Below are 27,341 nucleotides of genomic sequence, written 5' to 3'. Positions count from 1 at the left end.
GTCCTTCCCGGCCTGGCCCCCGGGATGTTCAGTTCCGTTGCAGGGCCCTGCTGAAGCCGGCTGAGTTTGGAGGGAGATGTGAACAAACTGAGATGGACAGTAACAGACCGTGTTTACCCGACAGACTCTGTAACATCCAACAGACCGACTGCGGCAAGAAGTTCCACTGTGATAACGGTAACACGGCTTTCTGACTCCCTGCTCACACACTGACGCCCTTCAGCCCATCATCTCTGTGCAGCCTCTTGGAAAGAGGCAATCCCCCAGCTAAAACCAGTAAAGGGTTTTGTCTGGCACTCATCAGGACCCTTCACAAGAATACCAGTGGGACCAACAGTGAGACTGTGTGAGAAGCAAGGGTGGTGGGGTGGCATTGTTGGAGTGGAATGGCTTCAGCTTTGGGAATAAAGCCAGAGATGTCCTGATGAGGTCCACCCCTCAGATATTCGAGGGAGTAGGTGAGGAGATGGTGGATCCACTGAGGGTAATCTTTCAGAAATCCTCAGATTCTGAACAAGTCCGTGAGGATTGGAAATCTCTCAATGTAACACCTTTACTTACAAAAAAAACAAGTAACTCCAGGCCAGTGATCTTACCGTCTGTTCCTGGGACAATGTTAGAACCTTCTGGATGTAGGTTTGCTCAGTGAGCTGGAAGGCTCATTTCGTCACCACACTGGGTAATATCTTCAGTGGGCCTCAGGTTATACATGGTTCCTGCTTTCTATTTATATGGTTGGGGTTCCTTGGGTTGATGTTGTCATATCCTGTGGTGATGTCATATCCTGTTCCTTTTCTCAGGGGGTGGTAGATGAGGTCCAACTCGATGTGTTTGTTGGTAGAGTTCTGGTTGGAATGCCATGCTTCCAGGAATTCTCATTTCGTGGCTAGTTGGTGTTCATGGATGCGGATCGTTAGCTGTCTTCCTGTTTGTCCTATGTAGTGTTTTGTGCAGTCCTCGCGTGGCACCAGGATACATGAACACCAACTAACCACAATACGACATGACCCTCTCTCACTAGTATCCTCACATACGGATGAGGAAGGACACCCCTTCGACTGGGACAACACATCCATCCAAGGACAAGCCAAACAGAGAGACACACCAGAATTCCTCGAGGCATGGCATTCCAACCGGAACTCTATCAACAACCACATTGAGTTAGACCTCATCTACCAATCCCTGAGAAAAAGAACAGGAAACGACATCACCACAGGAAATGACATCACCAACCCAAAGAACCCCAAGCATTTAAATAGAAAGCAGGAATCATGTCCACTGCTTTGTCTGAGGCTCACTGAAGATGTTACCTAGCAGGGTGACACAACGTCTGGAAATGAACCTTCCAGCTCAGCGAGCAAACCTACATCCAAAACCTCAACCTGAACTACAAATCTTCTCAAAACTCTCTGATAACATTTACCTTTGGAGGGAAATCTGAGGTGGAATGGGCCCCTTTTCTGGAGCTAGACTGACTGCCTCAGGACCTTTCATGAGTTTGCACAATAGGTCGGTCAGGGCAGTCATATCCTCAGGATGGCTCTGATACACCCAATGTCAGCATCAGAAGGTGAAGAGATGGCTCAGACTGTGTTTGTGAGGTCGATGATGAGACAAATATTGTGGACCTATTGGAACCTCAGTGACTATACTGAACAGTGAAGGGAGGTTTGCATTAGACACAAGTAGTAGATTTTTAAAATTCACTTGTGGGATGTGGGGGCCACTGGCTGGGCCCAGTATTTATCACCCGTCCCTTGTTGCCCCCCTTGAGAAGGTGGGGGTGAGCTGCCTTCTTGACCCACTGCAGTCCATGTGCTGTAGGGTGACCCACAATGCCCTGAGGGAGGGAATTCCAGGATTCTGACCCCGGGACACTGAAGGAACGGCGATATATTCCCAAGTCAGGATGGGGAGGGGCTTGGAGGGGAACTTGCAGGGGGTGGTGTTCCCATGTATCTGCTGCCCTTGTCCTTCTAGATGGAAGTGATGGTGGGTTTGGAAGGTGCTGCCTGAGGATCTTTGGAGAATTTCTGCAGTGCATCTTGTAGAGAGTACACACTGCTGCTCCTGAGCGTCGGTGGGGGAGGGAGGGGATGTTTGTGGGTGTGGTGCCAATCAAGCGGCTGCTTTGTCCTGGATGGTGTCGAGCTTCTTGAGTGTTGTTGGAGCTGCCCCCATCCAGGGGCAAGTGGGGAGTATTCCATCACACTCCTGACTTGTGCCTTGTAGATGGTGGACAGGCTTTGGGGAGTCAGGAGGGGAGTTACTTGCTGCAGTATTCCCAGTCTCAGACCAGTTCTTGGAGCCACTGTGTTTATGTGGTGAGTCCAGTTGAGTTTCTGGTCAATGATAACTCCCAGGATGTTGATGGTGGGGGTGGGGGATTCAGTGATGGTAACACCATTGAACGCCAAAGCATCTCTTATTGGTGAAGGTGATTGCCTCAGCCTTGTGTGGCCCAAATGTTATTTGTGACCTGTCAGCCCAGGCCCGGATATTTTGTCCAGATCTTGTTGCATTTGAGCACGGATTGCTTCAGTATCTGAGGAGTTGTACATGGTGCTGAACACCGAGAGAGTGAGACAGTAGGACGCTGAGCCCAGGGTGGGACCCCTTTGGGACAGATGATTGCATCCAGGTTTGGTAAATGTCTTGTCAGAACATCATAGAACATAGAACATAGAACATAGAACAATACAGCACAGAACAGGCCCTTCGGCCCACGATGTTGTGCCGAACTTCTATCCTAGCTTAAGCACCCATCCATGTACCTATCCAAATGCCGCTTAAAGGTCGCCAATGATTCTGGCTCTACCACTCCCTCGGGCAGCGCATTCCATGCCCCCACCACTCTCTGGGTAAAGAACCCACCCCTGACATCTCCCCTATACCTTCCACCCTTCACCTTAAATTTATGTCCCCTTGTAACACTCTGTTGTACCGGGGGAAAAAGTTTCTGACTGTCTACTCTATCTATTCCTCTGATCATCTTATAAACCTCTATCAAGTCACCCCTCATCCTTCGCCGTTCCAACGAGAAAAGGCCGAGAACTCTCAACCTATCCTCGTACGACCTACTCTCCATTCCAGGCAACATCCTGGTAAATCTTCTCTGCACCCTCTCCAAAGCTTCCACATCTTTCCTAAAGTGAGGCGACCAGAACTGCACACAGTACTCCAACTGTGGCCTAACCAAAGTCCTGTACAGCTGCAATATCACTTCACGACTCTTGAATTCAATCCCTCTGCTAATGAACGATAATACACCATAGGCCTTCTTACAAACTCTATCCACCTGAGTGGCAACCTTCAAAGATCTATGTACATAGACCCCAAGATCCCTCTGTTCCTCCACCTGACTAAGAACCCTACCATTAACCCTGTATTCCGCATTCTTATTTGTTCTTCCAAAATGGACAACCTCACACTTGGCAGGGTTGAACTCCATCTGCCACTCCTCAGCCCAGCTCTGCATCATATCTAAGTCCCTCTGCAGCCGACAACAGCCCTCCTCACTGTCCACAACTCCACCTATCTTCGTATCATCTGCAAATTTACTGACCCACCCTTCGACTCCCTCATCTAAGTCATTAATAAAAATTACAAACAGCAGAGGACCCAGAACTGATCCCTGCGGAACTCCACTTGTAACTGGGCTCCAGGCTGAATATTTACCATCTACCACCACTCTCTGCCTTCGACCGGTTAGCCAGTTTTCTATCCAATTGGCCAAATTTCCCTCTATCCCATGCCTCCTGACTTTCCGCATAAGCCTACCATGGGGAACCTTATCAAATGCCTTACTAAAATCCATGTACACTACATCCACTGCTCTACCCTCATCCACATGCTTGGTCACCTCCTTGAAGAATTCAATAAGACTTGTAAGGCAAGACCTACCCTTCACAAATCCGTGCTGGCTGTCCCTAATCAAGCAGTGTCTTTCCAGATACTCGTAAATCCTATCCCTCAGTACCTTTTCCATTACTTTGCCTACCACAGAAGTAAGACTAACTGGCCTGTAATTCCCGGGGTTATCCCTATTCCCTTTTTTGAACAGGGGCACAACATTCGCTACTCTCCAGTCCCCTGGTACCACCCCTGTTGCCAGTGAAGACGAGAAGATCATTGCCAACGGTACTGCAATTTCCTCTCTTGCTTCCCACATAATCCTAGGATATATCCCGTCAGGCCCGGGGGACTTGTCTATCCTCAAGTTGTTCAAAATGTCCAACACATCTTCCTTCCTAACAGGTATCTCTTCTAGCTTAACAGTCCGTTTCACACTCTCCTCTTCAACAATACGGTCCCTCTCGTTCGTAAATACTGAAGAGAAGTACTTGTTCAAGACCTCTCCTATCTCTTCAGGGATAAGCAAAGTCAGGTGTCAACCCTGGAAGACACTTTCCTCTGATTCTGTGTCTCATGTTGTCACTTTATGTGTTGTTATTATTTTTGTGAACGGTCCAGAATAGAGCAAGACAGAGGTTTGACTCCGTCACAATGACCTTTCATTCCTGTCCTACCCAATGCCTGACGCGGGAGGTGTTGAAATGTCTTGCCCTGCCCTCTCAGCCAGTGCACTCCAGGCCACACCCTTAAAAACACCCCCCTTAACCCCCTCCTGCTTCTTTTGCCAATGCCCAGAAATCCGTGTCCCTCTCCTTCCCGAACATTGTGTCACAGGAATCAGCTCCTCTGTACTTTACTGCAACAGAAAAACCCCATCCCGATGTTCACAACTCTCCCTGCTCTGAGGAGTCTGGTCCCGGCCTCTCTCACCTCCTTCCTGAAGTCCGGAGCACAGAGTTATGCACCAGATAGAGCCTCACCAAAGTTTTATAAAGATGCCCCCCTTTATTGTTTCGGATGTTTATTCATTAATCCTCAATCCTTTATGTCTTGCCAATGCGTTCATCGAGTTGTGTTGGTTGTAAAGACAGAAAGGTTACAATCAGGGAGGAGTCTCCCTGAGACAGGGTTAAACACTCACTTATGGTGTTTATTCAGACACCCCGTACACCACCCAGTGAAACAGCCCATCACCCAGACACCCCAATATCTCCTCACCCAACCGGGTGGGTGCTGCAGCTGTGGGGGGGAGGGGGGTGACCCTCAATGCAGACCAGCCTCACCTTCAGCACAGGTCAGAGTGGCAGTGGATGAGGTAGAGGGTGGGGAGGTGAAGGTTGGGCTAAGGGTCAGGGGAAGGGTGAGACCTCTTTAGGGAAGGACTCAGCCACCCTTACCTGGTCTGTCCTACATGTGACTCCAGACCCACAGCAATGTGGGTGACTCTTCACTGCCCTCTGGGTAATTAGTGATGGGGAGTAAATACTGGGCCCAGCCAGTCATTCCAATGGGAATAAACTCAAGGCTCCAGAGTCTCAGGGAGAGGTGAGGGAGAGGGAGTGAGGGATAAAGTGGAGTGAGGGAGAGGGAGTAAGGGAGAGGGAGTGAGTGAGAGGGAGTGAGGGAGACAGGGAGTGAGGGAGAGGGAATGAGGGAGACAGGGAGTGAGGGAGACAGAGAGTGAGGGTCAGGGAGTGAGGGAGAGGGAGTAAGTGAGAGGGAGTCAGTGAGAGGGAGTGAGGGACAGGGAGTGAGGGACAGGAAGTGAGGGAGACGGAGTGAGGGACAGGGAGTGAGGGAGAGGGCGTAAGGGAGAGGGAGTGAGAGAGAGGGAGTGAGGGAGAGGGAGTGAGGGACAGGGAGTGAGTGAGAGGGAGTGAGTGAGAGGGAGTGAGGGAGACGGAGTGAGGGAGACAGAGTGAGGGAGAGGGAGTGAGGGACAGGGAGTGGGGGACAGGGAGTGAGGGAGACAGAGTGAGGGAGAGGGAGTGAGGGAGACAGGGAGTGAGTGAGAGGGAGTGATTTACAGGGAGTGAGGGAGACAGAGTGAGGGAGAGGGAGTGAGAGAGAGAGAGTGAGGGAGAGGGAGTGAGGGAGAGGGAGTGACGGACAGGGAGTGAGGGAGACAGAGTGAGGGAGAGGGAGTGAGGGACAGGGAGTGAGTGAGAGGGAGTGAGGGAGACGGAGTGAGGGAGAGGGAGTGAGGGACAGGGAGTGAGGGAGACAGAGTGAGGGAGAGGGAGTGAGTGACAGGGAGTGAGGGAGACAGAGTGAGGGAGAGGGAGTGAGGGACAGGGAGTGAGGGAGACAGAGTGAGGGAGAGGGAGTGAGTGACAGGGAGTGAGGGAGAGGGAGTGAGGGAGAGAGAGTGAGAGAGAGGGAGTGAGGGAGACAGAGTGAGGGAGAGGGAGTGAGTGACAGGGAGTGAGGGAGAGGGAGTGAGGGAGAGAGAGTGAGAGAGAGGGAATGAGTGAGAGGGAGTGAGGGACAGGGAGTGAGGGAGAGGGAGTGAGTGACAGGGAGTGAGGGAGAGGGAGTGAGGGAGAGAGAGTGAGAGAGAGGGAGTGAGTGAGAGAGAGTGAGGGAGAGGGAGTGAGGGAGAGGGAGTGATGGACAGGGAGTGAGGGAGACAGAGTGAGGGAGAGGGAGTGAGGGACAGGGAGTGAGTGAGAGGGAGTGAGGGAGACGGAGTGAGGGAGAGGGAGTGAGGGACAGGGAGTGAGGGAGACAGAGTGAGGGAGAGGGAGTGAGTGACAGGGAGTGAGGGAGACAGAGTGAGGGAGAGGGAGTGAGGGACAGGGAGTGAGGGAGACAGAGTGAGGGAGAGGGAGTGAGTGACAGGGAGTGAGGGAGAGGGAGAGAGAGTGAGAGAGAGGGAATGAGTGAGAGGGAGTGAGGGACAGGGAGTGAGGGAGAGGGAGTGAGTGACAGGGAGTGAGTGAGAGGGAGTGAGGGAGAGGAGTAAGGGAGAGGGAGTGAGGGAGACAGGGAGTGAGTGAGAGGGAGTGAGTGAGAGGGAGTGAGGGACAGGGAGTGAGGGACAGGGAGTGAGGGAGACGGAGTGAGGGAGAGAGAGTGAGGGACAGGGAGTGAGAGAGAGGGAATGAGTGAGAGGGAGTGAGGGACAGGGAGTGAGAGAGAGGGAGTGAGGGACAGGGAGTGAGGGAGAGCGAGTGAGGGACAGGGAGTGAGAGACAGGGAGTGAGTGTGAGGGAGTGAGAGAGAGGGAGTGAGGGACAGGGAGTGAGGGAGAGAGAGTGAGAGAGAGGGAATGAGTGAGAGGGAGTGAGGGACAGGGAGTGAGAGAGAGGGAGTGAGGGACAGGGAGTGAGAGAGAGGGAGTGAGAGAGAGGGAGTGAGAGAGAGGGAGTGAGGGACAGGGAGTGAGGGACAGGGAGTGAAAGAGAGGGAATGAGTGAGAGGGAGTGAGGGAGAGGGAGTGAGGGAGAGGGAGTGAATCTCAGAGGGAGAGTGATGGGAGCAGCTTGGGGTGAGGGGTGAGGGGTGAGGGGTGAGGGGGGTGAATGACAGGGAGACCGTCCCCTCTCTGAGGATCCAATGACCCACTTGGTGCCGCCCCAGAGCCTGGATTGGTGTTGCCACCAGGCAATTCGACCACAGTGGCTTCACCGTGGGGACCAATCGCACACATTGCAGTGAGAGAGTGATCAGAGACAATGACCCAGAGCCCACAGCAACACCCTGACCCCAGCCCAGTGCCTGGTCACTCACACACATCTAATACTCTTCTACCCCCCCCCCACTCCCCCACATGGGCCCTACCCCCTCCTCACCCTTCCCCCACCCACATCCCACCCTTCTTCCCCTCCAATCCCTCATACCCACCTCGTACCCTCTCCCTCCCCATGTGTGTGTGTGTGGGGGGGGGGGGTTCAGGACGCTGTATCCCCCGGAGGTTGAGGTGTAACGGGGAACACGACTGTGGGGACGGCTCCGATGAGGAGAGCTGCCCCAGGAAGGACCCTCCGTGTCCCCGGCTCATCGAGGACATCCCGGGAGGACAGCTGATGGGCAGCGGGTAAGAACGGGGTGGGGGCATGGGGAGGGGGGGCGGGGGGAGTGTGGGAGGGGGGTGTGTGTGGGTGGGTGGGTGGGTGTGTTGCTGTGTGTGTGGGTGTGTGTGTGTGTGGGTGTGTGTGTGGGGGGGGTGTGTGTATATGTGTGTGTGTGTGTGTGTTGGTGTGTGTTGGTGTGTGTGTGTGTGTGTGTGTGTTGGTGTGTGTGTGTGTGTTGGTGTGTGTGTGTGTGTTGCTGTGTGTGTGGGTGTGTGTGTGTGTGGGTGTGTGTGTGTGTGGGTGTGTGTGTGGGGGGGGTGTGTGTATATGTGTGTGTGTGTGTGTTGGTGTGTGTTGGTGTGTGTGTGTGTGTGTGTGTGTGTTGGTGTGTGTGTGTGTGTTGGTGTGTGTGTGTGTGTTGGTGTGTGTGTGTGTGTGTTGGTGTGTGCGTGTGTGTTGGTGTGTGTGTGTGTGTTGGTGTGTGTGTGTGTTGGTGTGTGTGTGTGTGTTGGTGTGTGTGTGTGTGTGTTGGTGTGTGCGTGTGTGTTGGTGTGTGTTGGTGTGTGTGTGTGTGTGTGTGTGTTGGTGTGTGTGTGTGTGTTGGTGTGTGTGTGTGTGTTGGTGTGTGTGTGTGTGTGTTGGTGTGTGCGTGTGTGTTGGTGTGTGTGTGTGTGTTGGTGTGTGTGTGTGTGTGCGTGGGTGTGTGTGTGTGTGTTGGTGTGTGTGTGTGTGTTGGTGTGTGTGTGTGTGTGTTGGTGTGTGCGTGTGTGTTGGTGTGTGTGTGTGCGTGGGTGTGTGTGTGTGTGTTGGTGTGTGTGTGTGTGTTGGTGTGTGTGTGTGGCGGGGGGGTGTGTGGGGAGTTGGGGAGTGGATTGGGCTGTGTGCTGTCTGGAGGTACCTGTTGCCCCCCTCCTGATTGCCCTGATTTGCCCTCGGTAGGTACAATGCCCTCGCCGGGGAGCTGGCTGGTGAAGTCCTCAATAACACCTACTACGATGGGCAGTGCAGCACCATCAGGAGTCCCATCACCAAGAAACTCTACCGAATGGCCAGTAACCTGGAGAACATCACCTTGGAGGTACTGAGACCCCTACCAGCCCCTGGAACCTCCCCAGGAACCTGCCCCTAAATGTGGCTTCCCCCCCCCCCCCCCACCCCACCTCCCTCCCTCCCCACCCCAATAAACCTGAGGGTATCACCATGACATTGGGTGATTGGGGCCCAGAGTCGTGGTAAGGGGGAGAATTGATTCCTTTCCCAACTGGGGCCTGGTGTGACACACCTCTGGGATCCCTGGGACTTGAACCCTCTGATCCAGAGGTAAGGACACTACCACTGCACTTTGAGAGAGCCCTTATCTGACCAACCATGATGCCTGTATTGCCCCCGATCAAGACAACGAGACCCATATTAAATGGAAAGGTCCTCGAGATTACTAGCACAGAAAAAGGTCCTTCAGCCCATCGAGCCCACACCAATCAAACACTACCATCTGAATATTCTAGTCCCATTTTCTGGTTTGGATAGAGAAGGTGTGCGAGGTCCTGGGGAATAAAGCCGCAGACCAGCACTAGCTAATTGGGACAGTCACTACAGGCACTATGGGCTGAATGGCCTCCTTCCACAGTGTAACAATTCTGTGATTGTGTGAAGGAACTGGAGCAGGGAAGATCCCAAAGGACTGGAACAGGATCTGGGGAGATCCCAAAGTATTGGAGCAGGATTTAGGGAGATTCTGAGCGACTGCATTAGGGTCTAGAGAGATCCTGAGGGATTACAGCGGGGTCTGGGAAGTTCCCAGGGAGTTGAATTAGGATCTGGGAGAGCCAGAGGTTTCGAATTCGGATCTGGCCAGATCCCAGGGGATTGTATCAGGATCTGGGGAGATCCCAGAGGATTGGATCAGGGTGTGGAGAGATCCCAAGGGATTGGATCAGGATCTGTGAGAAATTCTGTGGAATTGGAGCAGGACCATCAGAGATCCCAGGAAATTGGATTGGGATCTGCAGGGATCCTGAGAGATTGAATCTGAATTTGTTGAGATTTTGGGTGATTGTGTCAGGATTTTGGGAGATCTGGGTGAATTGGGATTGGGATCTGGGTAGACCCAGAGGATGGGATTGGGAAGTGTGGAGATCCCAGGAGATTGGATTGGGATCTGTTTAGATCCGGGGGGGATTGGATCAGGAGATTGTGGCTGATGGATCGGTTTTCGGTTCCAGCTGACCAATTTGGAGGATGATGTGACGAGTCAGTTCTACTCAGATGCCTCGGAATACAAGTCGAGTGTGTCCCATTCCTCGAGTCAATACGGGAACTCCAGGAGCTCCTTCAATATCCCGATCCTGTTTGGACACAGCAAATCCAGGAAAACCAGCCGCAAGAGCAGCTTCAATGAAGTGATCAAGGCTTCGAGGCAGAAGGTAAACTCAATGCTCTTCCATCAGTGAATTCAGAGGCCAGTTACCATAGAGACAGGCTCGGCCTGGGACACAGGCCTCAACGTTCATCAACATCATTAACAATGTACATGACTGTGGCTGTACGCACTCACACACTCACACACACACTCACATTCTCACACACACTCACACACTCTCACACTCACACACACACGCTCACACACACACTCTTGCACACACACACTCACACACACTCACATACTCACTCTCACACACATTCTCACACACACTCTTACACTCACTAAAACACACACTCTCACACACACTCACACACACACTCACACTCACTGACAACACACTCTCAGACACACTCATACTCACACACACTCACATACACACACACTCAAACACACATAAACCCCCACACTCACACACACTGACACTCACACACACATATACCCACACACACTCACAAACACACTCACATTCACACACTCACACACATAAACTCACACACACATACTCACACTCTCACAACATACTCACACACTCACACTCACACACACACACACTCTCTCACACACACACACTCACATACACTCTCCCACACTCACACACACACACTCACACACTCACACATTCACACACACACTCACACACACACTCACATACTCACACACACACACTCACACACACACTCACATACTCACACACACACACTCACACACTCACACACACACGCTCACACACTCACACATTCACTCACATACTCACACACACACTCACACACACACTCTCACACACACACTCACACACACACACTCACATTCACACACTCACACTCACACAAACATTCACACTTACACAATCTCACACTGACACACCCTCACTAACACACACACTCACACAATCACACACAGACACTCACACTCTCACACACACATTCACACTCACACTCACACACACACACTCACACTCACACACACATTCACACTCACACACACTCTCATACTCTCACTCACAGACACACTCACTAAGACACTCACACAATCACACACAGACACTCACACACACTCACACACACACACACTCGCACTCACACACACTCACATTCTCACACACACTTTCACACTCACACACACACGCTCACACACACACTCTCACACTCTTGCACACACACACTCACATACTCACTCTCACACACATTCTCACACACACTCTCACACTCACTCAAACACACACTCTCACACACACACACTCACACACACTCACACACACTCACACTCACTGACAACACACTCTCAGACACACTCATACTCACACACATTCACATACACACACACTCACATACACACACACTCACACACACATAAACCCCCACACTCACACACACTCACACTCTCACACACACTGACACTCACACACACATATACCCACACACACTCACAAACACACTCCCACACACCCACACTCACACACACATACTCACAACATACTCACACACTCACACTCACACACTCACACACACTCTCTCACACACACACACACTCACATACACTCTCCCACACTCACACACACAAACTCACACACACTCTCACACACACACACACACACTCACATACACTCTCCCACACTCACACACACACTGACACTCACACACACATATACCCACACACACTCACAAACACACTCTCACACACCCACACTCACACACATAAACTCACATACACATACTCACACTCTCACAACATACTCACACACTCACACTCACACACTCACACACACTCTCACACACTCACACACACAAACTCACACACACTCTCCCACACACTCTCCCACACTCACACACACCCTCACACACACACACACTCACATACACTCTCCCACACTCACACATACACTCACACACCCACTCTCTCACTCACACATTCAAACACTCAAGCACACACACTCACACACACTCACACTGACACTCACACACACATATACCCACACACACTCACAAACACACCCACACACCCACACTCACACACATAAACTCACACACACATACTCACACTCTCACAACATACTCACACACTCACACACACTCTCACACACTCACACACACAAACTCACACACACACACACACTCACATACTCTCTCCCACACTCACACACACACTTACACACTCACACATTCACACACACACTCACACACACACACACTCACATACTCACACACACTCTCTCACACACACACACTCACATACACTCTCCCACACTCACACACACACTCACACACTCACACATTCACACACACACTCACACACAGACACTCACACTCTCACACACACACTCACTCACACACACACACTCACATTCACACACTCACACAAACATTCACACTTACACAATCTCACACTCACACACACTCACTAACACACACACTCACACAATCACACACAGACACACACACTCACACTCACACACTCACACTCACACACACACTCACACTCACACACTCACACACACTCTCATACTCTCACTCACAGACACACTCACTAAGACACTCACACAATCACACACAGACACTCACACACACACACACACACACACACGCACTCACACACACATTCACATTCTCACACACACTTTCACACTCACACACAAATTCTCACACACACACTCTCACACTCTTGCACACACACACTCACATACTCACTCTCACACACATTCTCACACACACTCTCACACTCACTCAAACACACACACACACACTCACACACACACACACACACACACTCACTGACAACACACTCTCAGACACACTCATACTCACACACACTCACATACACATCACTCACACACATAAACCCCCACACTCACACACACTCACACTCTCACACACACTGACACTCACACACACATATACCCACACACACTCACAAACACACTCCCACACACCCACACTCACACACATAAACTCATACACACATACTCACACTCTCACAACATACTCACACACTCACACTCACACACACACACACTCACACACACACACACACTCACACACACACACTCTCTCACACACACACACACTCACATACACTCTCCCACAATCACACACACAAACTCACACACACTCTCACACACACACACACACTCACATACACTCTCCCACACTCACACACACACTGACACTCACACACACATATACCCACACACACTCACAAACACACTCTCACACACCCACACTCACACACATAAACTCACATACACATACTCACACTCTCACAACATACTCACACACTCACACTCACACACTCACACACACTCTCACACACTCACACACACACTCCCACACACACTCTCACACACACACACTCACATACACTCTCCCACACTCACACATACACTCACACACCCACTCTCTCACTCACACATTCAAACACTCAAACACACACACTCACACACACAATCACACACACGCACTCACACACTCACACAAACACACTCACACACGCTCAAACACATGCACACACAAACACTCACACACACAGTCACACACTTTCACACACACACACAATCACACTCACACACTCACACACATACTCTCACACACTCTCACACACACTCACACTCTCACACATACACACTCACCCATACACTCTCACACACACACAATCACACACACTCACACTCATTCACAACACACTCTCAGACACGCTCATACTCACACACACTCACATACACACACACTCACACATGCATAAACCCCACACACTCACACTCTCACACACACTCACACTCACACACACATACCCACACACACACTCACAAACACACTCTCACACACCCACACTCACACACATAAACTCACTCACACATACTCACACTCTCACAACATACCCACACACACACTCACACACACACTCACACACACAAACTCACACACTCACACTTTCACACTCACACACTCACACACACTCTCACACACTCACACACACAAACTCACACACACTCACACACACACTCACACATTCACACACACACACACTCACATACTCACACACACACACTCACACACACACTCACACACACTCACTCTCACACACACTCACACGCACACACACTCACAAACACACACACCCTCACACTCTCACACACACACACTCTCACACACACACTCACACTCACACACACACTCACATTCACACACTCACACTCACACAAACATTCACACTTACACAATCTCACACTCACACACACTCACTAACACACACACTCACACAATCACACACAGACACTCACAGTCTCACACACACACTCACACACATACTCACACTCAAACTGTCACACTCTCACACTCACACTCACACACACATTCACACTCACACACACTCTCATACTCTCACTCACAGACACACTCACTAAGACACTCACACAATCACACACAGACACACACACACACACTCACATACACTCTCCCATACTCACACACACACACACTCAACACACTCACACATTCACACACACACTCACACACACACACACTCACATTCACACACTCACACTCACACAAACATTCACACTTACACAATCTCACACTGACACACCCTCACTAACACACACACTCACACAATCACACACAGACACTCACACTCTCACACACATTCACACTCACACTCACACACACACACTCACACTCACACACACTCACACACATATTCACACTCACCCACACTCTCATACTCTCACTCACAGACACACTCACTAAGACACTCACACAATCACACACAGACACTCACACACACACTCACACACACACACACTCGCACTCACACACACTCACATTCTCACACACACTTTCACACTCACACACACACACTCACACACACACTCTCACACTCTTGCACACACACACTCACATACTCACTCTCACACACATTCTCACACACACTCTCACACTCACTCAAACACACAATCTCACACACACACACACACTCACACACACTCACACTCACTGACAACACACTCTCAGACACATTCATACTCACACACACTCACATACACACACACTCACACACACATAAACACCCACACTCACACTCTCACACACACTGACACTCACACACACATATACCCACACACACTCACAAACACACTCCCACACACCCACACTCACACACATAAACTCACACACACATACTCACACTCTCACAACATACTCACACACTCACACTCACACACTCACACACACTCTCACACACACACACACACATACACTCTCCCACACTCACACACACTCTCTCACACACACACACACACATACACACTCCCACACTCACACACACACTGACACTCACACACACATATACCCACACACACTCACAAACACACTCTCACACACCCACACTCACACACATAAACTCACATACACATACTCACACTCTCACAACATACTCACACACTCACACTCACACACACTCTCACACACTCACACACACAAACTCACACACACTCTCACACACACACACTCACATACACTCTCCCACACTCACACACACAAACTCACACACACTCTCACACACACACACACTCACATACACTCTCCCACACTCACACACACAAACTCACACACACCCTCACACACACACACACTCACATACACAATCACACACACGCACTCACACACTCACACAAACACACTCCCACACACCCACACTCACACACATAAACTCACACACTCACACTCACACTCTCACAACATACTCACACACTCACACTCACACACTCACACACACTCTCACACACTCACACACACTCACATACACACACTCTCTCTCACACACACACACTCACATACACTCTCCCACAATCACACACACAAACTCACACACACTCTCACACACACACACACTCACATACACACTCCCACACACACACACACAGACACTCACACACACATATACCCACACACATTCACAAACACACTCTCACACACCCACACTCACTCACATAAACTCACATACACATACTCACACTCTCACAACATACTCACACACTCACACTCACACACTCACACACACTCTCACACACTCACACACACAAACCCACACACACTCTCACACACACACACTCACATACACTCTCCCACACTCACAAACTCACACACACTCTCACACACACACACACTCACATACACAATCACACACACGCACTCACACACTCACACAAACACACTCACACTCACACACGCTCAAACACATGCACACACAAACACTCACACACACTCACACAACACAGTCACACACTTTCACACACACACACAATCACACTCACACACACACACTCACACACATACTCTCACACACTCTCACACACACTCACACTCTCACACATACACACTCACCCATACACTCTCACACACATTCTCACACACACACTCACACACACTCAAACTCATTCACAACACACTCTCAGACACGCCCATACTCACACACACTCACATACACACACACTCACACATGCATAAACCCCACATACTCACACACACTCACACTCTCACACACACTCACACACACATACCCGCACACACACTCACAAACACACTCTCACACACCCACACTCACACACATAAACTCACTCACACATACTCACACTCTCACAACATACCCACACACACACACTCACACACACAAACCCACACACACACACTCACACACACAAACTCACACACACTCACATGCATACACTCTCACACACACTCTCACACACACACACACACACTCACACACCCACTCTCAGACACACTCATACTCACACACACTCAGACACACACTCACAGATACACTCTCACACTTACTCACAACACAATCTCACTCACAATCTCTCACACTCACACTCACACACACTCACACTCTCTCACACACACATGCACACTCTCACACTCACACGCTCACACACACACTCACTCACACACTCACACTCTCTCACACACTCAGACACAGACACACTCACACTTTCACAAAGACACACACACACTCACACACTCACACTCAAACACACACTCACATACTAACCCTCTCACACACACATCACACTTACACACACACGCTCTCACACACTCAGACACACACACTCACACTTTCACACACACACTCACACACACACACTCACACTCACACACATTCACACACACACTCACACTCTCACACTCACACACTCACACTCTCACACACACTCTCTCACACACACTCACACTCACACACACACTCACACTCTCACACTTTAACACACACTCACACACACAAACATGCTCATGCACAATCACACACACACAAACGCACACACGTTCACACACACACAAACTCACACACGCACTCACACTCACAGACACACTCTCACACACACTCACATTCACACATACTCTCACTCTCACACACACTCTCTCACACAGCCACACACACAAACTCACACTCACACACTCACGCTCACACTCACACACACACCCACTCATGCTCACACACACCCGGAGTGACACACAGACAGGCTCCATGTCAATAGGGGACTGGCTGAAGGTGAGGCAGGAGCCCCGGACCCTAGGCTGGGATTGGGGTGGGGGGGGGCGTGGGGGGGGGGGGCTGTGAGCACGGAGGTGCTTCTGTGTGACTTGGACACGGTTACTGCCTTCTCCCCCTGTAACCGTCGATCCCCTTATTAGGCAAGGACCAATTTATCGCTGTCTTCAATACACTCAATAACTCACTCTCTGCAGCAATGAGTCCCACAGATTCCCCACCCTCTGGCTGAAGAAGTTCCTCCTCATCCCAGTTCTAAAGGGTCATCCCCTCACCCTGAGGCTGTGCCCTTGGGTCCTGGTCTCTCCTACTTCTCCATGTATACACAATGTAGGCCTCTCAGTATTTGGGACGTTCCAATCAGATCCCCCCGTCATCCTTCTCATCGAGTGCAGACCCAGATTCCTCCCCCACTCCTCAGATGCCAAGCCCTTCATCCCCGGGGTCATTCTTGTAAAACCTCCCTGGGCCCCCTCCAATGTCAGCACATCCTTCCTTAGATACAGGACCCAAAACTGCTCACAATATTCCAAATGCAGTCTGACCACAGCCTTACACAGTCTCAGCACTATATCCCTGCTCTTGGATTCTAACCCTCTGGAAATGAAAGCTAACATTACATTTACCTTCCTAACTGCCAACTGAACCTGCATGTGAACCTGAAGGGAATCCTGAACGAGGAATCCCAAACCCCTTTGTGTTTCAGGTTTCCGAAGCCTTTTCCTGTTTAGATAATAGTCTCTGCCTCTATTCCTCCTCCCAAAGTGTATCACCTCCCACTCTCCCACATTGTATTCCATCTGCCACTTGTTTGCTCACTCTCCCAGTCTGTCCAAGTCCCTCTGCAGCCTCCCTGCTTCCTCAACACGACCTGTCCCTCCACCTGGCTTCGTGTCATCGGCAAACTTAGTGAGAACTCCCTCAGTTCCTTCATCCAGGTCACTAATGTGTAACGTGAGTAGTTGTGGTCCCAACACTGACCCCTACAGAGCTCCACTAGTCCCTGGCTGCCATCTTGAAAAAGACCCCCATCCCTTCCCTCTGTCCCCTGCCAGTCAGCCAACCCTCTCTCCATGGCACTACCTTGCCCTCCATGGGCACTTACCTTATGTAGCAGCTTCTTGTGCAGCACCTTGTCAGTGGCCTTTTGGAAATCCAAGTACATCACACCCACTGGCTCTCCTTCATCTAACTTGCTCACTACCTGCTCAAAGAATTCTAACAGGTTTGTCAGACATGACCTTCCCTTGATGAAGCCCGTGCTGACTCAGTCTATTTTGCAATCCACTTCCAAATACTCCGCTATCTCACCCTTAATAATGAACTCTAAACTGTTACCAATGACCAAACCACCCCCCCCCCCACCCCAATATCAGACAAACTGTCCTGTCTTCTGTCTCCCTCCCTCCCTTCTTAAACAGGCGTGTTACAGTCCCATTTTCCAGTGTAGAGGGAGCTTTACTCTGTATCTAAACCTGTGCTGTCCCTGTCCTGGAGTGTTTGATGGGGACAGTGTAGAGGGAGCTTTACTCTGTATCTAACCCTGTGCTGTCCCTGTCCTGGGAGTGTTTGATGTGGACAGTGTAGAGGGAGCTTTACTCTGTATCTAACCCTGTGCTGTCCCTGTCCTGGGAGTGTTTGATGTGGACAGTGTAGAGGGAGCTTTACTCTGTATCTAACCCTGTGCTGTCCCTGTCCTGGGAGTGTTTGATGGGGGACAGTGTAGAGGGAGCTTTACTCTGTATCTAACCCTGTGCTGTCCCTGTCCTGGGAGTGTTTGATGGGGGACAGTGTAGAGGGAGCTTTACTCTGTATCTAACCCTGTGCTGTCCCTGTCCTGGGAGTGTTTGATCGGGGACAGTGTAGAGGGAGCTTTACTCTGTATCTAACCCTGTGCTGTCTCTGTCCTGGGAGAGTTTGATGGGGGGGACTGTGATCTACAACTGGGTTTACTGTGTATATTGCTGACCGACTGGGCAGGAATGAGCTTGGCCAGTTTCCTGGTTCCCAGTTTCCTGGTTTTCCAGTTTCCCGGTTCCTGGTTTCCCAAGTTTCCCAGTTTCCCAGTTTCCCAGTTTCCTGGTTTTCCTGATTCCCGGTTCCTGGTTTTCCAGTTTCCCAGTTCCTGGTTTCCCAGTTTCCCGGTTTCCCGGTTTCCTGATTCCCGGTTCCTGGTTTCCCAGTTTCCCGGCTCCGGGTATCCCAGTTTCCCGGTTTCCTGATTCCCGGTTCCTGGTTTCCCAGTCTCCTGGTTCCTCATTTCCAGAGCTAATCGCTGTTTCCTGGTCATGTTCAGGACTCTGCATTTGTCCGCGTTCACAAGACCATAGCAGTCTCAGAATTCCGGATGAAGGAGACGGATCTTCACGCCTCGGATACCTTCCTGGAAGCTGTGAGCAATCTGCCCCTGGACTATAACTACCCCCTGTACAGCCACATCTTCCAGGATTTCGGAACTCACTACTTCAGCTCGGGGAAGACGGGTGGAGTTTACGATGTCATGTACCAATACGACCGGACAAATCTGCAGAGCTCAGGTCACCAGCATGGCCACGCGGTGGGGGAGGGGATGGGGATGGGGGTGGGGGGAGGGGATGGTGTGTACAGGGGGAGGGGAGAGGGGTCATGTTGAGATATTCACCAGTTGGGGTTGCGGTGGGGGTTAAATTGTGGTAATTGTGTTCCGATTCCCATGTACTCCCAGAGACGGATGGATCTGCATTCACCAAATAGTCCCAAGAGAAACTTTCCGATGTTATCATGTCTACTGTCAGTCAAACCATCATCTAAAAGACCAAATGCACTGTTATGGTCCTAACTGGGTTGGGTCCAATCCCAGAGTGAACCTTCATGAGGTAGATCACTGTCAGATCACTGAGAGATTACCAGTACTGGTTGTTAGTCACTTGGGCATATTCACAAGAGGCTGCAAGTGTCCTTTACCAACAAAACAGAAGTTTATGACCAAAAAAAGATATTTAACAGAAACAAGCAATTTAAATCAAAAGTCAGTCAGAACAATCCTTTCACAGCTTCAACCCATTTCCTGACACTGTTCATGACAGAGTCTTGAGTCCAGAGAATGACCCACCACCTTTACCCCCAACCCTTCAGGGTTTGACTTCACTGGCTCCAGACTCCACACAACATGGGACACGGAGACAACTCAATGCATCCTCTGCTGACTTTAACTCACCTCCCAATCTGACATGTTCAGCGTCTAATAACCTGCAGGAAATGTTACAAACTGAACTCTGAGACTCTGACTAAAGGCGGAGATTAATGGTCCACGGACTGCCCTGAACTCCCCTGAGGCCCGAACCTAAACTTGTTTTCAGGTCAGGCCCCAGTGTCTTCTGAATCATAGATTCACCTGAACTGGAAACCAAGCCACAATCTTCGATATTTACACTCTGTCAGAAACCCAACACGATGGCTTTTCTACAAATAACTGCAGGGAGTCCCTCGTTCTCTGACATATATTTGATAGATCGCTGCTTCAGAAAGAGTGTGTGAATCACAGACGGCAGAATCTCACTGGGGACCATGGTATAACTAGGTGGGAACCCCACTGAGGAGAGACCCTGCAGAGGCAATACTGAGTTGCTAATGAAGGGGGATTATTGCTTGTTAATGCCACAACTCTCCCCATTCAGACTCAGCCTGCCATCTTCCCAAACCCACCAAACTAACTCAATCTCAACAAGGTGACCCGAGCAGGTACCGGACAGATTCAGCTCAGCACAGACCCTGAACAAACTCATTGTTGGGCACCAGGAGCCAACCTCTCAGGGCACCAGCCCTCACACTGCCCATGTCCATGGACATTGTCCTGCAAGAACCCTCATGATACATCTCTCATCCACTTACAGGCCGCTCTGCCCTTCAATGCTGTACCTCAGGCTGCCGCGGGAACTCTCAGTGTAGCTGCAGCAAGGGCACTGTGTGCTCTGTGCACTGTGGGCCCCCACCCAAGCTCTGGGACCACCCCAGGGCTGTATCTCTGGGATCTTCCCTCCCTGTGTCAGCACCCACTCCCTCTGAGTGTGTCTGGGTCCTCACAGTGCCCCTGCCCTGTCTTGTTACCGTGTGGCCCTCAGCCAATTCTGCTGCCTCACCTTGCTCCATAGCACAGGCCCAAAGCCAGGAAGTCTCTCATTGGCTGTCTGCTGGCCTTAGTCTGGCCAATGGGGGACAGCCTTCCCACAGGGGGGTGAGGGGTCAGAGTCAGGGTCGTCTCCTTAAACTGGGCAGATTGGGAGTTGACATCGGAGTTAACCTATTTCTGGATTAGTGGTGCTGGAAGAGCACAGCAGTTCAGGCAGCATCCAAGGAGCTTCGAAATCCTGTTGAGGCATGAGAGGAAGGATTCTGTTCTGGTCTGTGCTGTCTACATGCAGCACTTTTGCGTACTGTACAAGGTGGGGGGGGGGGGTTTCTCGAATCTACAGAGGAGTGTTTGTGGGATTAACAAGATTATATTTTACTGTGTGTTTGAAAAACTCAACTTGTCTCATAATTCAATCCGCGCTATTTAATCTTCATTTCTCGTGAGACATTAATTTGTGTCTAATTGTCAAAACTAAATCTGAAAAGTTTTCTGTTTGCGTTTCAGCAGCAGGCCACCTCGTTAGAATCAAAATAAATCACAGTCTGATCTGATGAGCCAGGCTTCAGTCTGGGATCAGACCTGATCACAAACAACACCATCACACAGTCACTGTCGCTGGTCTCATATTTTTCTCCTTTCCAGTTGAAACCTTCTTATTCCTAATTGTCTTCTCCCTTCTCTCTGAAAGAATAAAGAGGGAGAAGATAAACTTTGAGGAGATTGTAAGTAATATCAAGACAGACAGCAAGAGCTTCTTTGATCATAGAAAAGGGAAGAGAGAAGCTAAAGTGAACATAAGCCTCTTGGGGAGTCTGAGGCTGGGGAAATAGTAATGAGGAACCAGGAGAGGGCGGAGGGACTGAATTGCTGCTTCACTTCAGTCTGCAAACATTAAAAGCATCCCAAAATTCGAAATACAGACTCTGGGCAAACCTGGGTTCACAAAGGGGAAATCACACCTGACACATTTACTCAAATTCTTTGAGGAGGTAACAAGCCGGCTAGATGAAGGGGGAGCAGTGGGTGTAATAGATTTGGATTTTCAGAAGGTGTTTGATAAGGTGCCACACATTAGGCAACTTAATAAGAGCCCATGGTGTTGGGGACAGTATATTAACATGGATAGAGGATTGGCTAACTGATAGAAAACAGAGGGTTGGGGTAAGGGGTCCATTTTCAGAATGGCAATCTGTAACTAGGGGAGAGCCGCAGGGATCGGTGCTGGGGCCACAATGATTTACAATAAATATTAATGACTGGGATGAGGGAAGTGGATGTATATAACCGTTTGTGGATTGGGTAGGAAGACACGTGGTGTGGATGAGATCGAGACGGCAGAGGGATAGAGAAGTGGGATTGTGGAATGTAATGTGGGACTTGTGAGGTTATGTACTTTGACAGGAAGAGTAGAGGAGCTGAATATTATTTAAATGGAGAAAGACTGCAGAAAGCTAAGGATCAGGGGGATTTGAGTGCACATCGATGAATCTCAAAAAAAACCAACTACCATCCATATTCAGTGGGTAAGAGGGAACTCACATGATTTATTGGCCCTTTTCCCAAGAGGAATGGAGTGTTAACATCAGGAGGTGCTGCTGAAATGATACAAGGCACGGGGTAAACTCCAGCTGGAATACTGTGAACAATTTTAAATCCCTTATCTGAGGAACGATAGATTGACATCGGAGTCAGTGCGGGGAAGGTTCCCTCACTGATCCCGGGGATGGAGGGAGTGTTCTATGAGGGGGGGTTGAGGAGGTTGGGCCGGTGCTCATTGGGGTTTCGAAGGATGAGAGGTGACCTTACTGAAACGTACAGGATTCTCAGGGAATGTGACAGGGGGAGATGTGGGAAGGTTGTTCCCCCTTGTGAGGGAGAGACTAGGACCAGAGGGAATCATCTCAGAATAAGGGCTCACCCATTGAAGACAGGGATGAGGAGGAATGTCTTCCCTCGGAGGGGAGTGAATCTGTGGGAGTCTTTCCCCCTGAGGGCTGTCGGGGCTGGGTCATTCAAGGCTGAGACAGAGAGAGTTTTAATCAGGAAGGGGATCGAGGGTGATGGGGGAAAGGCAGGAAAGTGGGATTGAGGATGATCAGATCAGACACAATCCCATTGAATGGTGGAGCAGACTCGATGGGCCGAATGGCCTAATATTGCTCCCTGTATCTTGTGAACCTGTCACCTTTCTATCTCTCTTTTCAGTTCTCATTCATTCAAGTAATTTTATTTCCAACTGACCCTTCGATAGATCCTGATGTTTCATTTCAATTGTGTGTTTTCAGACTTTTCTGTCGATGCTGGGAATTAATTTAGATGTTGCTACCTTCTGAGGTCCTCCTGTGTCTGTGTGTCTCCAGCTCCTTACTACCTCCACCCATTCACCAATCCTCAGACTCTCTCTCTCTCTCTCTCTCCCTCCCTCCCCTCTTCCTATCTCTCTCGTTCTGACTGTCTGTGATGGGTGACCTGGACATCACGAGGTCATGGTTCAGGAATCACACATTGGCCTAACCTTTGCTCTTTGGTCCTGCACAGGTCTAACACAAGCCGAGATGCGTGAGTGCGTCACAACAGAGACAAAAGTACGGGTGTTATTTATCAAAGTCACAAAAAAAAGGACACGGTGCACACACAACAGTATGACCCTGAAGACCAAAGGTAAGGGTCAAAGGTCAGCATTCAGGCAGAGTTGAGAGAATGAAATACTTTCTCACAATCAGTAGGTCATGAACTCAGGATACTCCGTGCATGGGACCTGGGATACCCCGGGGATGGGGCCTGGGATACCCCGGGGATGGGGCCTGGGATACACCGGGGTTGGGGCCTGGGATACCCTGGGGCTGGGGCCTGGGATACCCTGGGGATGGGGCCTGGGATACCCCGGGGATGGGGCCTGGGATACCCCAAGGATGGGGCCTGGGATACCCTGAGGATGGGGCCTGGGATACCCTGAGGATGGGGCCTGGGATACCCCAGGGATGGGGCCTGGAATGCCCTGGGGAATGGGGCCTGGGAGACCCTGGAGATGGGGCCTGGGATACCACTGGGGAATGGGGCCTGGGATACCCTGAGGGATGGGCCTGGGATACCCTGGGGCATGGGGCCTGGGATACACCGGGGATGGGCCTGGGATACCTGGGGATGGGGCCTGGGATACTCTGGGGAATGGGTCCTGGGATACTCTGGGAGATGGGGCCTGGGATACTCTGGGGAATGGGCCTGGGATACTCTGGGGATGGGGCCTGGGATACCCTGGGGATGGGGCCTGGGATACTCTGGGGGATGGGGCTTGGGATACTCTGGGGAATGGGGTCTGGGATACTCTGGGGATGGGGCCTGGGATACCCTGGGGATGGGGCCTGGGATACTCTGGGGAATGGGGTCTGGGAGTGCCCTTAGGTACCTCCTGGTCTTTGGACCATGTGACGGTGCAGCCTCTGCTTCCTTTTGTGTTGAGGTTCGATTCTGGAAGCTGCAGAGAAGTCGGTTTCCATGGTGAGGGGAGGCCGCTCTGAGTTTGCTGCAGCCTTGGCCTGGCAGAAGGGACGGGCCTTCCCCACACAGCAGTACACCCAATGGAAGGAGTCCGTCCATGACAATCCCACTGTGGTGGGCTTCACGGTGAGCACCCACCCCTCCCCCAACCCTCACCTCCCCCTCCAAAACCCCCTGACTCCCCACCCCACCCCCCACCACCCTGACTCCCCACCCCACCCCCCACCGTCCTGACACCCCCACCCCATCTCCCACCACCCTGACTCCCCACCCCACCCCCCACCGTCCTGACACCCCACCCCATCTCCCACCACCCTGACTCCCCCACCCTATCCTCCCCACCCTGACTCCCCCACCCCCCTGACCCCCCCCATCCCAGCCCCCACCACCCTGACCCAACCACCCCATCCCCCACCACCCTGACTCCCCACCCCACCCCCCACCGTCCTGACACCCCCACCCCATCTCCCACCGTCCTGACACCCCCACCCCACCCCCCACCACCCTGACTCCCCACCCCACCCCCCACCACCCTGACTCCCCACCCCACCCCCCACCGTCCTGACACCCCCACCCCATCTCCCACCACCCTGACTCCCCATCCCCCCACACACCCTGACTCTCCCATCCCATCCCCACTACCCTGACTCCCCCATCCCCCCACCCACCCTGACTCCCCCATCCCCCGCCACCCTGACTCCCCCATCCCCCCACCCATCCTGACTCCCCTATCCCCCCACCCACCCTGACTCCCCCATCCCCCGCCACCCTGACTCCCCCATCCCCCCACCCACCCTGACTCTCCCATCCCATCTCCCACCACCCTAACTCCCCCATCCCCCACCCACCCTGACTCCCCTATCCCCCCACCCACCCTGACTCCCCCATCCCCCGCCACCCTAACTCCCCCATCCCCCACCCACCCTGACTCCCCCATCCCCCCACACACCCTGACTCTCCCATCCCCCGCCACCCTGACTCCCCATCCCCCCACACACCCTGACTCTCCCATCCCATCTCCCACCACCCTAACTCCCCCATCCCCCACCCACCCTGACTCCCCCATCCCCCGCCACCCTGACTCCCCATCCCCCCACACACCCTGACTCTCCCATCCCATCCCCACTACCCTGACTCCCCCATCCCCCCACCCACCCTGACTCACCCACCTCATCGCCCACCACCCTGATTCCCCCACCCCCTCCCTCACCACCTTGACCCCCCAACCCCTCCTCCAACCCTCCGCCAGCCCCAATGCCTCACCTGTCCCCCACCAGCCTGACACCTTCAATGCCTCTCCCATACCCCCCTCCACATCTTCCCCACTCCATTCCTGCCCACAATCCCCTCCTCCCTCTCCCTTCTCCCAGTTTCTCTACCCCAGTAACCCCCCATTCCCTCCTACCCTAGTTTATCTCTCCCCCTCCCCGTTCTCCCCTCCCCCAAGCCTCCGTCTCTGTCTCCTTCACTCTCTCTAACACCCCCACCCCCACAGTTTCTCTCCCGCCCTGTTCTTCCCCACCCACCCCAACATCTCCCCCCTCCCCCCACCCCAACCCCGGTCTCCCCCCGAACTCCCCAGCTGATCTGATTGGTTTGATCCCCGCAGCTCCGGCCTATCCTGGGCCTGGTAAAGGGGATTCCCTGTGCGGTGACGAAGCGAAGGCATCTGGAGACCGCCATGTTGGAGTACATGGAGACCTTTGACCCTTGCCGGTGCTCCCCATGTTCCAATAATGGACAGGCCGTGCTGCTGGATAACAGCTGTCAGTGTGTGTGCAAAGCTGGGACCTATGGGGACAGCTGTGAGCTACGGACCCCTGACTATCACTCAGGTAAACCCCTCGCCTCGAGTTTTCGGGTACGTGCCCAGGCCCGTGAGGTTCCAGGTGGGTAA

General features: G+C 51.7%; 1 protein-coding gene across 1 annotated transcript; it reads left to right on the top strand.

The window, feature by feature from the left end:
* Positions 1 to 27,341, top strand: c6.1 (complement component 6, duplicate 1). The gene is made up of 8 exons (XM_072592396.1): positions 1 to 177; positions 7,753 to 7,894; positions 8,811 to 8,949; positions 10,094 to 10,294; positions 20,132 to 20,372; positions 24,485 to 24,607; positions 25,407 to 25,570; positions 27,054 to 27,341. Exons 1-8 carry the CDS (start codon positions 93 to 95, stop codon positions 27,339 to 27,341), a joined length of 1,383 nt encoding a protein of 460 aa, XP_072448497.1. The 5' UTR covers positions 1 to 92.

This window comes from Chiloscyllium punctatum, chromosome 2, assembly GCF_047496795.1.
Source record: "Chiloscyllium punctatum isolate Juve2018m chromosome 2, sChiPun1.3, whole genome shotgun sequence".
Classification (NCBI taxonomy): Eukaryota; Metazoa; Chordata; class Chondrichthyes; order Orectolobiformes; family Hemiscylliidae; genus Chiloscyllium; species Chiloscyllium punctatum.
Note: the sequence above shows the minus strand (reverse complement) of the source record. Positions and strands in the feature narration are given on the sequence as shown.

Coding starts and splice junctions, on each gene's coding strand:
- c6.1 (XM_072592396.1), top strand. CDS start 93: ATGGACAGTAACAGACCGTGTTTACCCGACAGACTCTGTAACATCCAA. Junction 7,895..8,810: donor GGACAGCTGATGGGCAGCGG/GTAAGAACGGGG, acceptor TGCCCTCGGTAG/GTACAATGCCCTCGCCGGGG. Junction 20,373..24,484: donor GACAAATCTGCAGAGCTCAG/GTCACCAGCATG, acceptor GGTCCTGCACAG/GTCTAACACAAGCCGAGATG.